The sequence below is a fragment of the Pyrus communis genome, chromosome 7 (genome assembly GCF_041283825.1).
Source record: "Pyrus communis isolate YQ-2024b chromosome 7, ASM4128382v1, whole genome shotgun sequence".
In the NCBI taxonomy this organism is placed as follows: Eukaryota; Viridiplantae; Streptophyta; class Magnoliopsida; order Rosales; family Rosaceae; genus Pyrus; species Pyrus communis.
Genome location: NC_142571.1, coordinates 17027814 through 17043379, shown reverse-complemented (window position 1 = coordinate 17043379; position 15566 = coordinate 17027814). Strand labels below are relative to the sequence as shown.

General features: G+C 37.4%; 1 protein-coding gene across 2 annotated transcripts; it reads left to right on the top strand.

The window, feature by feature from the left end:
* The first annotated feature begins 4744 nt into the window (after positions 1-4744).
* Positions 4745-11569, top strand: LOC137733895 (homeobox-leucine zipper protein ANTHOCYANINLESS 2). 2 transcript variants are annotated; one of them, XM_068473106.2, is made up of 9 exons: positions 4745-5591; positions 5731-5954; positions 6082-6199; positions 6334-7017; positions 7174-7275; positions 7377-7589; positions 9430-9604; positions 9695-10062; positions 10599-11569. In XM_068473106.2, the coding sequence occupies exons 1-9, from the start codon at positions 5409-5411 to the stop codon at positions 11007-11009; spliced, it is 2478 nt and encodes an 825-aa protein (XP_068329207.2). In that variant the 5' UTR covers positions 4745-5408; the 3' UTR covers positions 11010-11569. The 2 variants fall into 2 exon arrangements, with proteins under 2 accessions (XP_068329207.2, XP_068329209.2); XM_068473108.2 differs by having other exon boundaries at positions 4775-5591; positions 5734-5954.
* Positions 11570-15566: the final 3997 nt, after the last annotated feature.

The following is a 15566-nucleotide window of genomic DNA, read 5'->3' as shown; positions in this document are numbered from 1 at the left end:
AATTTTTTTTTCTATAAATACCTAAGTCATTTCTATACTATTTTTCACATCATTTTCACCCTTCCATACTATCTTACCTAAATGTCTAAATTGTTAACATGTAAGTAAAATTAAAATATTTAATAACATGAAACATAAAACAACATTTAGCGACAAGTGACCCTCAAAATATGTTCGGCAACCTTATTTTAATATCGCAGTTTAATTCAATTAACCGATAAAATTAAAGAACAAACTTAAAATAATAAATTATTGAGGGGACTTAAAAATAGCCCCTTCGGTTGGAGATTGTATAGATAGTCCTGACACTGTTCATTAAAAAATAATTTCTGGTAGGGCTTTAATCTGAACGGGAGCTAAACATATTCCCTTTGGTTGAAGATGGCCTTATTGCCAGTCCCTAAATGTGACCAAAGCTTTTATTAATAAAAACTGCCAAGTATAAGATTTGAACTTCATGTGACGACACAAGTAAAACTCTAGTTAAAAAAGGGGGTGGAAAAATTTTGGAGGACTTATTTGTAAATTTCCTTTTCTCTCTGCCAGTCAAGTATATATACGAATTATTTACATGCATCATTTGGTTGAGAGATTTTTCAGTGTGACTGAAACATGAAGTGGTACATCATGTGTTATTATAGAAATGGTGGGACATATGTGTTAAAATGTAAATAACTTAAAAAATAAAATTTCTCACCATTTATATAAAAACACGTGATGTACCACTTATGTTCCGATTACAATAAAAAATTCTCCCATTTGGAGAACAAGTCAAATGAATGTTCAACCAGTTACATACTAACTTGGAGTTTCAATTGGTCATGAAAATATGCAATGCATGGTTCAAATTTGACATATTTCTTGTGATTTTTTTATGTAAAACGACACACTTCTCTGTGGATACTTTATTATAATGTCGTTTATTGTCAACATCTTTTGCTGGCAGCGGGCAGTTTTGTGTGGTTTTGGGAATCCTTTGTGGGCTGTGGAGGTAAAAACATTGCAGGAAGAACGACGCAGTGAATTTTACTGGTGCGAGCTAAATGGGTAATTATTGGTAGTGAGGAATGAGGGGATTCAAGTATAACAACGACTGTGATTGAGAAATGAATAGTGGATATAATTGTAAGTTGACCAAACCCCATTTAGTATAAGAGTGTTTAAGGAGAAAGAGACGCCAGACAGCGCAAACAAGTGGAATTTGCAATTTTGAGACTTAAAATCATTATATTTCATTCTACAACAATAAGCGAATTCGAATTTAAAGCATCTTTTTGGATAATAGATAATAAACATTTATGTGTGACTATAAAGACGATTTATTATCTAAGTGAGTCAGGATGCTACGGATATAAATGAATTAAAATGATAGATAGAATGGATAGGTATGGACTACTATCTTCTAGTGCGAGGAGAGGCTTGAAAACCCTATAAACTTTGGTTCTAATACCAGCTTACAACGTAGACGCTAGAAAGAATAAAGCAGCAGACTCTTACGAAGAGAAAGGCACATAAAAACGAGTTTACAACTCAAATATCAATATGATAATTCAAACAACTTCTCCCCTTCTTTTTTACAAATACAAGTATTTATAGGCTTACAACTTAAAGTGAAAAATATCAAAAGACATAAAAAATAAAGGCTTACAATATAACTCCCAACAAACTAAATGATTTCATAAAATGCCATTAACCTAGGAATTTCATAAGCCACAAATTTAAAGCTAGATACATGCATTATAACTCTAAAAATGCATGTATTATATTATAAAATTTAAATCCCAGCTAACAGTAATTTTATGTAATAACGCATTCAGTCCTTGGCCTGCATCATTATCGTGGGGTTGGAGAGAATTCGTCCTCGAATTCGGATCATCATCTGATTTGGAGTGATAAAATTGAACTATGCCGGTCCAAACAAATAGATATTTGGAGCATTTAATATTGATTGTTGAAGTGTGAAAAGCACCCTTAATAGCATACCTTGCAACCTTGACATTCTCTTTCATTTGATTTATAATGTCAACCAAAACTTTGGAAATTTTGAAGTAGAAGACATCAACCCCAATTAAATCAACATATCCAGTAGTTTCCAATGAACTCATTAAATCATGAAACTCCAACTTCAAAAATTCTTTTTAATCAACATTTTTAATAATTAGACAAGATTCCATAAGAACATTTCGTTGAACCACACAAGAACTTTGACAACAACTGTGATAAGGGAGAACGATCAAACTCGGGAGGAATCACTTGAATAATGTTCACAACATATTGGACATGAACTATCCAAGCAACGATCAAATACTGGAGGAAGGTCCAGATTAAGATCTTCATCTAATGGCATCTGCGACATGTTGAATATAGCGTCACCCTTGGATTGAGTTGACGCTCTAATACCAACTGATGCAGAGCGTAGCGGACAAAAACAAATTAAAATGATAGATATAATGGATAAGTAGGGTCCATTATCTCCTAGTGCGAGTAAAGGCCTGAAAACCCTATAAACTTTGGTTCTAATAACAGCCTACAACGTAGACAATAGAAAGAACAAAGTAGCAGACTCTTACAAAGAGAAAGCAACATAAAAACGAGTTTACAACTCAAATATCAATATGATAATTCAAACAACTTCTCCCCTTCTTCTTTACAAATACAAGTATTTATAGGCTTACAACTTAAAGTGAAAAATATGAAAAGACATAAAAAATAAAGGCTTACAATATAACTCCTAAAAAACTACAAATGATTTCATAAAATGTCATTAACCTAGGAATTCCATAAGCCACAAATTTAAAGCTAGATACATGCATTATAACTCTAAAAATGCATGTATTATATATAAAACTTAAATCCCAGCTGCCAGTAATTTTATGTAATGACGTCTTTAGTCCTTGGCCTGCATCAGTCACTAAGATTATCAAATAATTTTGTTTCTACTTGTAAGTGAGAGGATAGGTTTAACTCCTGTGAATGACGAGTTTGATACCAAATTATTATGACTGTCTAATTTTGTTGTTTATAAAAATATTTCATTTATTAGTGTAAATATATCGTTGTATTGAAAATAAAAATCTAACACTTTTACACACTTAAAAAAAAATGAATCGAAATGGAAAAGAGTTCATTAATTGAATCTGTGTTCATAATTCTTCCCTTTCAAACAATTAAAACGTTATACAGATATTTTCTTCATTTTCTCTTGAACAAAATTAATGATGTTAATTAAAAAAACTTACAACACATTAAATACGTGTACAAAATTCGAGTCTTAGCAGGACTGCAAGAACAATAACCCGTAAGGCAAAACTAAGAGCATCTATAAAGGAGATGTCAAATTTTAAACATTAAAATGATAATTAATAGCTTATGTGGCAATTTGACATTTTGTACAATATTTTACTTCACCCGATATGTTAAATAATAATATCATTTAATAATTTTTTTTATCTTTTTGTGGAGTTCAATTAATAAGGCAACCAATCAAATATTTCAAAAACATAACAACATTTATTATGTATTATATTAATCTATTAAAAAATCATTTAATAAATTTGACATTTGCTGTCAAATTTGACAACAAAAAGCTTTGTCTTCAAATGACTCAGCGCCACGTAAGAAATTGAAGGCTCGGTTGGAGAGAGTTTGTTGTCATTTTTTACTGTTGTATGCCTACATGGTAATTTTGACATCTCCTTTAGAGATGCTATAAAACATACAAAATCTGCAAAAACAACTAAATAGTATGTAATTTATTTATAATCATCATTTTTCAAAAATATTCAACAAGATATTACAATAAAGCATCACTAATCGCAAAGCAACGAGTAATCTTCAAACACTAGTTCGAGCTCATCGGGATCCGCACGATTACACAGATAAATAAAACTGTTAAACTATGTGTTACAAGGAGATGATGTGAGAACAAAATCTCAAACCATAAATTGGGATTAGGAGTATGATGCCCATGGGTTTATCGCATCACCTAATCACCGCCACGATCCCAGAACACCAAATAAAGTAGATCCAGCAAATCAAACAGCTCCACCAAATTTTTCACGTCAAATTTTGAACATGGGCAACCACGCTTTAGCGGTTAGATTATCTCAACGATTCAAATTGATTCTTGATTAGATAAGGTTTAGATTCGATCCAACTACTTAAATAACACGAATGTTTAAGCGCTCGCTCCTACAAGGTTCTGTAACTAACTGTCGAAAATATATTATGTCTATTTATTTCCTTCTCAACAAAATTTCTTAGCAGGGAAGTTAATTAACCCTCATTTAGGACGTGTAGATTTTAGATTGGGCTAAATCTAAATTGGACCGGATTGTTAAGATATTCTTCCATAATTTAATTGCATACCATATTTCTTTACCAAAACTACATACCATATCAAATGAACTTTTATTTATTTATTTAAGGAACTATAAATCATCTTTGTATTGTCTGAACAAAGGAACAGTAAGAAAGTTCAAATGACAGCAAATATCTTAGATTTTAGCTGGAAAATCCAGACCTCTTGTAAAGAAATAAACTTTTGTACCAGATCCCATTACCAGTACCAAAGCTGAGACAGAGTCATAAATCCGAACCTCCTAGTCCCAGAAGAAAAAAGTATGAAAAAGTTACAAATGTTGGACTGTTTTTTCACAGACTTTCAGAGAGTGTGAGAGAGTCAACCGGCCCTTTTTGGAGCTTTGTGTTTGTAAGGCTTCGAAGTGTCCACATGGTGCGTTTTATCTTCACCTCTCTCTCTCTCTCTCTCTTCGTCTTCTCTCTCTTGCTTTTTTCTTTTCTTTTCTTTTCCTTTCTCTCTCTGCAACAAATCTTGGAAAAAATAAGCCCTTTCCTTTCCTTTCTCTCATTTTTTTTTAAAAATTTTCTCAGGCCCTTTTGGAATAGTCAAGCATGCAGTGGAAGCAAGGGATAAACACTCTCACCTAAAAAACTAGGGTTCCCCCATTTAGTTTTCCTCCAAACCGAACAGCAGTCATTTGAGGCCCCCTTCTGGTGCTTAGCTGTTTTCGTGAGTTTTTAGAGAGAGAAAGTTTGAGAGAGGGATAGAGAATGAAGAGCTAAGCAGCTGGAGATACCCAAAAAGGGCTTGCTTGCCTTCTTTCTCTTTCTTTCTCTCCAAAACCAAACCCTCCCCAAACTATGCAAGAGAGGGAGTTGGAGACACTTGGGTTAACTCTGAAACGTTTGTCTCCTTTGCCTCTCTGTGCTTTCCTTTTTCTTCCAATTTATTTTCCGTCCAAATATTTTTGAGAGAGAGAGAGCAAATTAAGTGGTTGTAAATTTGTTAAGAAATAGGAGCAAAATCTGGAGTGAGAGACGACAGGAGTTTGGTTTGATAGGGTTGAAGAACAAAAGAAAAAAGAATCTTGGGTTTTTATTTTTTGATGAGTTTTGGGGGTTTTCTGGACAACAGTGCCGGCAGTGGTGTCGGTGCAAGAATCGTGGCTGACATTCCGTACACAAACAACAGCAACAACATGCCCTCCAGTGCAATCGCTCAGCCACGCCTTGTCACTCAGTCTCTCACTAAATCCATGTTCAACTCTCCGGGACTCTCACTTGCCCTAGTAAACATCTCTCATTTTTTCATTTTTTTGATCGATTTTTCTTTGTTTCTGATGAAATGGCCTGAAATCTGATCTGGGTTTTTGTTATTTTTTGGCTCTGATTGTGTATTTATTTTATTTTTTGGTTATATATTATCAGCAGACAAATGTGGATGGGCAAGGAGATGTGACGAGAGTGGCTGAGAATTATGAGGCAAACAACGGCGGGAGAAGGAGCAGAGAGGAAGAGCACGAGAGCAGATCTGGGAGTGACAACATGGATGGTGCTTCTGGGGACGATCAAGATGCCGCTGACAACCACCACCCTCGTAAGAAGAAGCGTTACCACCGACACACCCCTCAGCAAATCCAAGAACTTGAAGCGTATGATAATAAAACCCCCATTTTTTTCCGTATTTATTTATTTATTGTTGTTGCATAAACTGATTAATTTTTCGAGTTCTTGTTTAATTATTTTTTATTATTTGTTCGGTTTTTGGTGGGTTTTTAGGCTGTTCAAAGAGTGTCCTCATCCTGATGAGAAGCAAAGATTAGAGCTGAGCAGAAGGCTTAACTTGGAGACTAGACAAGTCAAATTCTGGTTCCAAAATCGCCGAACCCAAATGAAGGTAAAATATATACATCTCCTTTTCCCCCTTTTTTTTATTTTTTATTTTTTATTATTATATCTCTTTCAGTCTCATTTTTTTATTTATATTTTGCTTTGATGTTGATGGAATTTTGATTGTGCTGGACTTTCTAGACGCAACTGGAACGCCATGAGAACTCGTTGCTGAGGCAAGAGAACGATAAGCTCCGAGCGGAGAACATGTCGATTCGTGAGGCTATGAGGAACCCAATTTGCTCAAACTGTGGCGGTCCGGCAATTATTGGAGATATATCACTAGAAGAGCAGCACCTCAGGATCGAAAATGCTCGATTGAAGGATGATTTGGACCGAGTTTGTGCACTCGCCGGAAAATTTCTAGGCCGACCCATTTCATCCCTGGCTGCATCCATGGGGCCTCCGCTCCCGAGCTCCACTTTGGAGCTCGGAGTTGGGAGCAATGGGTTTGGTGGGATGAGCAATGTGGCTACATCGATGTCCATGGGAAATGATTTTGGAGGTGGGATTGGGAGTGCTATGTCAGTTGTGTCTCATGGCAGGCCTAGTGTGACGGGGCTAGACCGGTCGATGGAGAGATCAATCTTTCTAGAGCTTGCTTTGGCTGCCATGGATGAATTGGTTAAGATGGCTCAGACGGATGAGCCCCTTTGGCTTAGGAGCTTAGAAGGTGCAAGGGAGGTTTTGAACCATGAGGAATACATGAGAAATTTCACTCCTTGCATTGGATTGAAACCGAATGGTTTCGTCTCCGAGGCTTCTAGGGAGTCTGGAATGGTCATCATCAACAGCTTAACTCTTGTTGAAACTTTGATGGATTCGGTAATAATCCAAACACTTTGTGTTGAAATTGTTGTAGCAATGAATGAAGATGCTTTTCTTATTTGGTACTTGTTGGTGCTTCCGATGCTTGTTTAATTTTTTGCTTACTTTATGTTCAAACTTAATTCTCGTTTTGTTTGATTTCTTTTTTCACAGAATCGATGGTTGGAGATGTTTCCTGGTGTGATTGCAAGAACCTCAACCACTGATGTGATTTCCAGTGGCATGGGAGGAACTAGAAATGGTGCACTTCAACTCGTAAGTACTTGATTGTCAGTCGGTCCTAAAGAAAAAAAAATAAAAAATTTAAAACATGTACTTTGTTTTGCTGCATTTTATCTGAATTATTCACATTTCAGATGCATGCTGAACTGCAAATCCTATCGCCCTTGGTTCCGGTTCGTGAGGTCAATTTCCTCCGTTTCTGCAAGCAGCACGCAGAGGGCGTGTGGGCTGTGGTTGACGTGTCGGTTGACGCCATCCGTGACACCTCCGGGGTACCGACATTTATGAACTGTAGGAGGCTCCCTTCTGGCTGTGTTGTGCAAGACATGCCCAATGGGTACTCTAAGGTAAAATTAGTACTAATGTCCTTATCAGTCTATTAAATTAATGTACTTTCTCTTCTAGTAAAATAGAAATCAAACTTACTAGCCTAAACATGCAATTTAGCGGTCAGAAATCACGCAAAAATCATCCATGCCCTCGTGATGCGGGCATGGATGATTAACCGCGGCACAACTCAAGTACACAGTTTCAGTTACATTACATGGTTCTTATTTGTTTGGTTCAAATTTATTGTGCTTTTCCCAAGTGGTTGTGTTCTTCTTCCCCTTTGCTCTTTAATGAGTCTGTTGAAGTAACTGCAAAATTGTAGCTTAGTTATTTAAGTCAAATATCATGCAATTTTCTTCATTCTCCAAAGCCACCACTTAATTAATTTAATTAATTAAGAAAAGCTCATGCATCAAAGAACTTTCTTTGTCTAGTGATTACTCACTAGATCACCACACTGTCTCAGTTTCTTTGATGGTTTTTTTTTTTCACCAACCCAATATTTAATGCCCTCTCCAAGAATCGGAACCTTCCTCAAAATCTTATCATCTGGTCTCAAATCTTATTCTAATAATTTTAAACAATTCCGATCCCATGTTTTAATCAACCCTAAAATATTATTATTAATTTATTTATTACACTCCCTAGGATATGAGCCCCCAATTTTTTATTCATGAGAAGCCTCCATTACCAAATTTTTGAACACATAAATTTCATATAATCCTCAATAACCCCAATTGCCTTGCAATCAACCACCACGGGGTGGCTTAGTGGTTGGAGACGAATTTCAAGTTTGTATTTTACACGGTATGTCTTGATTCGATTCTTGATGTTAGTGAATTGCACGATGGTGGCCAAGAGGAGGTTAAAATACCTCTGTAAGTTTTCACGGTCACCAAAAAATGGATTGCTGTGGTGAAGCCAGTAGCTGGTCCATTTTTTTAAAAAAGAACTGCCTTGCAATCCTCAAATCAGGTCAAATTATTTATCCATTTGATGTTTCTATTCCAATCTTTGATGCTTGTCATTTGGCCTTGTATTCCAGCCCTTTCTTAATCCAAGACTTCCTATTCAAACTCCCAAGACTGCCTATCTTTTGTTTCTACATGGCTCCTCTCCCCTCTCCCCACACTCCTCTCTAGGGTTCTGTGTATAGTTGTCATACACACACACACACGCGCACACATATATACAATTTATAATATACATATTTGTATTATAGACAACAACGTCATTTACAAATCTCGATGTCACCCTCTCTTCCTTTAAATGTTGCGCAACTATATCTTCGCCCAAATATTTTAACTCACTTTTTGCTCGATGGCCGTGTGATTGATTCCATGTCTCTGACTATTGTTATTATTATTTGGTCGACTTGCTGTATTTGTATTTTCTCACATTCCGCAACTATCCTGCATGATTTCTTCCGCATCAGAAAAAACTGCTATGTATGTGTCATGTGTCACTGACCCCACAATGCCGCAACTACTAACCATATTGGAAACAACTTGAATTTTGATAGCTGGCGTCGGCCTACCTTAGCCATAAACTATTATTGCTTTGTAATTAAATTTCCCACATTTTGGTTTTTGTTAGGTGGGTTGGGTTCAAGTTTTTTTATGTTAAACGATAGATTTGTTAGATAAGGAAGTCGACGGGGTTCAAACCCACACCATGGTGCAAGGGCATCACTTTTCTTCACCACTATGGTAGAGGGCCACTTGCGGGTTCAAGTTTTCTAACTTTGCAAATCTTTACCACATTAATAGTGTGATTATGTTAAGCTAATTAAGATAATTACTAATAATAAAGGTAATTAAGATAATTACTAATGTGATTTATAATATAATGTTGCAGGTTACATGGGTTGAGCATGCAGAGTACGATGAGAGCCAAGTCCACCACCTATACCGACCCTTGTTAAGTTCCGGCATGGGCTTCGGCGCCCAACGGTGGGTTGCCACCCTTCAACGCCAATCCGAGTGCCAGGCCATTCTCATGTCCTCCTCCGTCCCCTCCCGCGACCACACTGGTAATTTATCAATCAATCTAACATTTTTAATGAATTGATTAATGTGGATAATGTTTGTTGATATAATTAGTTGTGTATTTTTTGTAATAGCTATCACTGCCAGCGGAAGGAGGAGCATGCTGAAGCTGGCGCATCGGATGACGGACAACTTCTGTGCCGGGGTGTGTGCGTCGACGGTGCACAAATGGACCAAGTTGAACGCCGGGAATGTCGACGAGGACGTCAGGGTCATGACTCGGGAAAGCCTAGACGACCCTGGCGAGCCGCCCGGTGTCGTGCTCAGCGCTGCCACTTCGGTCTGGCTGCCAGTCTCCCCACAGAGGCTATTTGATTTCTTGCGCGATGAGCGACTAAGGAGCGAGTGGGACATACTCTCCAACGGTGGGCCTATGCAGGAGATGGCCCACATCGCCAAGGGCCAGGACCCCGGCAACTGCGTCTCCCTCCTGCGCGCCAGAGTACGTTTCTTTTTCTCTACAAAATCGAATTATTTATTTTTCAAAAATGTTATTTTTACCGTCTAGTTATACTATTGCTTGTACTATATTTTTAATAGTGATGAGACCTACATAAAATGATGGGTATAAGTGATAGTACAACTAGATGTGGGGAAGATGGGGAAGGGGTGAGTGAGGCAACGTGTTTATGGGTGGGGGTGTAAAAAGGTGAATGTGGAAAGGACAAGGTTGGAATTTGGCAGTATGTATAGGGACGTTTTGGGGTGGCAGAGAGCAGACAATGGAGACAGTGTTTGTTTCGGTAGTATCCAAAAAAAGTCAAAATTGAAGGACGGGGATTGTCAACTTCTTGTGTAGTTACTTTCTGACCTCACCTTTTACCATTTATTTATTTAGTTTTATTTAACTTGAAAAAATAAAATAAATAAAAAGAAAAAAAGTCCGGCTAGTGAGGTCAGGTTTTGACTCTTCAATCATGAAGTGGCATACGTGTAAAATAATGGGATACTGAGGGTATTGTGTTTGTGATGGTACAGGCAAACGCAAACCAAGGTAGCATGCTGATCCTACAAGAGACATGCATAGACGCGGCAGGGTCTCTTGTTGTGTACGCGCCTGTTGACATTCCGGCCATGCACGTGGTTATGAACGGCGGGGACTCCGCCTATGTGGCGCTCCTGCCATCCGGGTTCGCAATTGTCCCTGATGGCCCGGGCTCGCGCGGGCCCATGTTTGGCAAAGGTGGCAGTCACGGCAGCGGCAACAGTGGCGGTGGCGTTGACGACGGTCTCCATAGAGTGAGCGGGTCCCTCCTGACGATGACGTTTCAGATCCTGGTGAACAGCCTGCCGACGGCCAAGCTGACCGTGGAGTCGGTGGAGACGGTGAACCACCTCATATCCTGTACCGTCCAGAAGATCAAGGCCGCCCTCCATTGTGAGAGCTGATCATCTATCCGATCATATATCCTGTGTGGGGGTCACGTGGGCATCACGTGATCCAACCTCACCCTGTAGCTTTTGTGTTTTTGTTAGGAGACTTATTAATGTGGTTGTGCATGTGGCCGTGGCGGTGGCGGTGTAAGTTATATTAGGCGGCGGTGCATGATGAGTGCATGTGGTGGGGGTATTGAGTCAAGAACGAACCGCACTGGAGAGTCCTTGCATGGTGATAAGGATACATGAAACTTGCACGCACGTGTGATGACTTGCACACGTGTTTGGGGAGTGCGTTCTTAGCACAAGGCAAGGCTGGTGGTTCGGGTATTGACTCGGGTCCACCCCTGCTTTTAAATCCAGAAAATGAGTCTGGCTCGACATGGATTGTGAAAAGCTAAATAGTGTTGGAGAAATTGACCCTTTTTGGAGTTAGATATTTTAGTTGTTTTGTGAATTTAATTTCTGGGGTAAATTACATTTTACTTCCTTAGGTTTGGGGTGAATTTTAATTCCTTACAATATTTTTAAAACATTTCAATTTCATATATTTATTTATCATTTTATTTCAATTTTATACATTCGTTAGAAAATCTGTTAAGTAAATCGTTAAATGATGATGTGGCAAATATGAGATCTACATTTGTGTTAACGTAGTTGTCAAAATTGTGTCACGTGGCAAAAAATTAATTTTTTATGCATTTAAAATATAATAATATTTACCCTACTTAAATTTAAAAAAAAAAAAAAACCAAACAAACCTGGAAAATCCAAAATCCCATCTTCTCCTTCCCTTCCTCACCTTCACCGAGCCCAAACCCCTCCACCTCCGATGCTCTTCACCACCACCATGTCCAACCCTTTCCTTCTCACACTCCACCTACTTCTTGTAATCGGGGCCCACTCCGACCACCCTCCCTTCTCTTTCCCCAGAGACCCACTATCTTCACTACTTGTTCATGCCCAATCGGGACTCGCAAACCCCTTCACATCAAATCTGAAACAAACCCACCAACCCACTAACCAAATCAGAAAGAATCACAAAAAAAAAAATGAAAAAATTGCACGTAAATGCAAAATAACGAGAGAGAGAGAGAGAGAGAGATGTCGGAGATAGCGAAGGAGAGGGAGGTGAGGGGTTGAGTGGCGGTGGGGGGAGGGGCTGAGGGAAGGGAAGGAGTTGGAAGTGGGGCTTTATAAATGGTTCGGATAGAAGGATTTGGGTTCCGGTTTGGCGTCGTCTTCGGCGGTGGGGCTCGGCCAGGGAAGGGGAGATGGAGAGAGTGGAGGAGGGAGAAGGTGGGTCAGGAAGGTGAAGAGGGAGGAGTGGTCTAGGGGTTGCGATGGTGATGGGGAAGGGCTGCGGTGGTGATGGGAGGAGAGGGAGGTGGGTCGGGGGGGGGGGGGGGGGGGCTAGGTTTTTAGGTGGGGAGGTGGGTTTCAATTTGGTTTTCATTTAAAAAAAAAAAATTAGGGTAAATTATTATAATATTTTAAATGAATAAAAAAATTTGCCACATGGCACAAATTTGGCAGCCACATGGCACAAATGTGGTCTCCACGCCAGCTTTTAACAGATCAATAGATGAAAAATGTAATGAATGTATTCTATTGAAATAAAATAGTACGTGAGGTATAAAAGTGAAATGTTTTGAAGATGTTGTATGAAATTGTAATAGATCTCAAACCTGAGGTGGTAAAGTGTAATTTACCCTAATTTCTATGTTAATATGTGATCATTTTGATGTTGATGACACACAGTTCATGTTATCAGATTCGGTTTTGCAATTTGTGTTAATCAAAGTAATTTAAAATATCGTAATTATTCTCTCACTTTCTAAGTTTGAACAAAAGAATTAAGGGTAAAAATAAATTCAGTCTATGCAAAAGTAATGTGCAGAAATTATTTGCTACTTGTTACTTTTTTTTTTTTTTTTTTTTTTTTTTATGTTGAGAAAAATTGGTGACTATTGTTATTTAGTATTATTGTTTAGTAATATTTTTCTTTACATATAAATGAGAACTCCTTAGTTTGAATTTTTAGATGACGGGTTTGATATTAATTTTTTTTTTCCTCTTCTAATGTAAACACCTCAATGTATAAAAATGTAATTATCTACTATTTTTACTTTTTGTACCATCTTTTAGGGCAAAAGTTAAAATTTAAGTGGTCATGGTGGGTGAGTGAATGTGGTGGAGGCAATAAAATAAGGGCAAGAGGAAAGATTATTTGATGTGTTGTGAACACGGTCTGGTACAACATGTGTAATAATATAATTGGCTCGAAACTTGAAAAAAGAATTCAATAAATTGTATTATGACATTTGGCATATCAAGTCGTGTTTCTGGCATATTGAAATGTTTCTCCAAAAGAAGTTGAGGCGAAGAAATGGGGGGGCAGATTGTCTTCCCTCTTGTTTGGGTGCCCTTTCCATCTTCTCCTATTTTTGCGGTCACGGTTAAACCACGTCAATATTTTATATTGATTTTTTTATAGAGATAATAAGACAAAAAACAATAAGAATATAAAATGTTGACGTAGCTTAACCGTAACCGCACAAAATCATTTTTGTTTCAACTGTGGAAGAAGTTTTTGGAATGACATCATTCTTGTTTCAATTTCCTGTTTTTATTTTCATGGCAAAAAAATAGTATTATATAGCCATGAAGAAGTATTCACTGCATCAAAGACAATGATGAATTTCGTCAATGTCATATTTCAGACCTTTTTATTGTTGTTGGAGAGTTGCAAACTTAAACGACAAAGGGATCAGGAAGGAAGCTAGATCTATTTTAACTTCACAATATTCCTTTATCAAAATATTTATTTGAAATTTATTTTTCTTTTCATGTCATTGCCACATCATTTAGTAGTCATTTTAACTTTTAATTAGAAGAGTTAGATGTAAATAAATCCAAGAGCTTATAAAAAGTGTAAAAATATTTGTCAGAATGGTTGTCCTTTGATTCAATCCTATATATATGAAGCCTTTAAGGGAAGAGATCCCCAATTTTTTTTTATAAAAATGGGGATTAATTGTGGGGTCCACACTACATCAAACTTTAATGATCCGAACCGTCTATTTTTCAAGTTGTACTTCATAGATCGTTCTTGCAAAATATTAATTTGTCAAATCGGAAATATTTAAAACATCTAATTGGGTTCAAAGAAATGACTGAATACTTTGTTATATAAAAAACAATGAAATTTTATCTAGAAAATTAAATAGGCAAATGATTTCGGATTGAATTGAATTTTTGCAAGGATGATCTATGAATCTACACTTACAAAATAGATGGTTCGGATTGTTGAAATTCGATGTGGAGTGGCACCCACACCTAATCCCCATTTTTTTCAAAAAATGGGAATCAATTTGCAAAAGGGCATGTGTATATATATATATGGATGTATAGAAGAAGAAGTTATAAATTGAGAAAATAAAAGTGTACCCTTTTATGTTTAGGCTTTCAAAAGGAGAAAGAAAGGCTAAATTGTCAAAATGGTCCCTGAGATTTGTATAACACATCACTTTGGTCCCTGAGATTTCAAATCAATAAAAGTGGTCCCTGAGATTGTCCACCATCCATCATTTTGGTCCTTCCGTTAAAAACTCCGTTAAGTGTTTCGGAGCCCTTGGCCGGAAGTTTGGGCAATTTTCAAAGCTTTGTAACTCAGTTGTTTCTTAATCAAATTCGACCCATAATATATCAAAATGAAGACAAGAAAGTGGAGAATAAGATTATACCTATTGGGAAGCCCAATGGTTGCCGGAGATGGCCATAAAATAGCCTTAAAATTGACTGGTCTAAGGGAAAATTGGAAAACTCGTCGGAAACTGGGTAAACTTTAAACATTCATAACTTCTTAAATACTCAACGAAATCAAGTGATTCAAAAACGAAAAATCATACTTCTCGATGAAACAAAGAGAATGGTTCCTTTTTTGACGGCTAACTCGAGACCAAGGTAGCCACTTTCAAGCCATTTTCCAGCCAAACCACGGTGAGTTAGCCGTAAAAAAAGGAACCATTCTCTTCGTCTCGTCGAGAAGTATGATTTTTGTTTTTGAATCACTTGATTTCGTTGAGTATTGAAAATGTTATGAACGTTTAAAGTTTACCCAGTTTCCGCCTAGTTTTCCAGTTTTCCCTCGGACCAGTCAACTTTGAGGCTATTTTCCGACCATCTTCAACAACCATTGGGCTTACAAATAGGTATAATCTTATTTTTCACTTTCTTATCTTCATTTTGATATATTATGAGTCAAATTTGGTTAAGAAACGATTGAGTTACAAAGCTTTGAAAATTGCCCAAACTTTCGACTAAGAGCTCCGGGACACTTAATTGAGTTTTTAACGGAATGACCAAAATGATGGATGGTGGACAATCTCAGGGACCACTTTTATTGCTTTGAAATCTCAGGGACCAAAGTGATGTGTTATGCAAATCTCAGGAACCAATTTGACTATTTAGCAGAGAAAGAAATATTTTGGTGGCGTTCGGATTACAACATTCCTTAATTCCATAATTACAAAGTCTCAACCCATATCTCAGTGTGTAAAACAAATT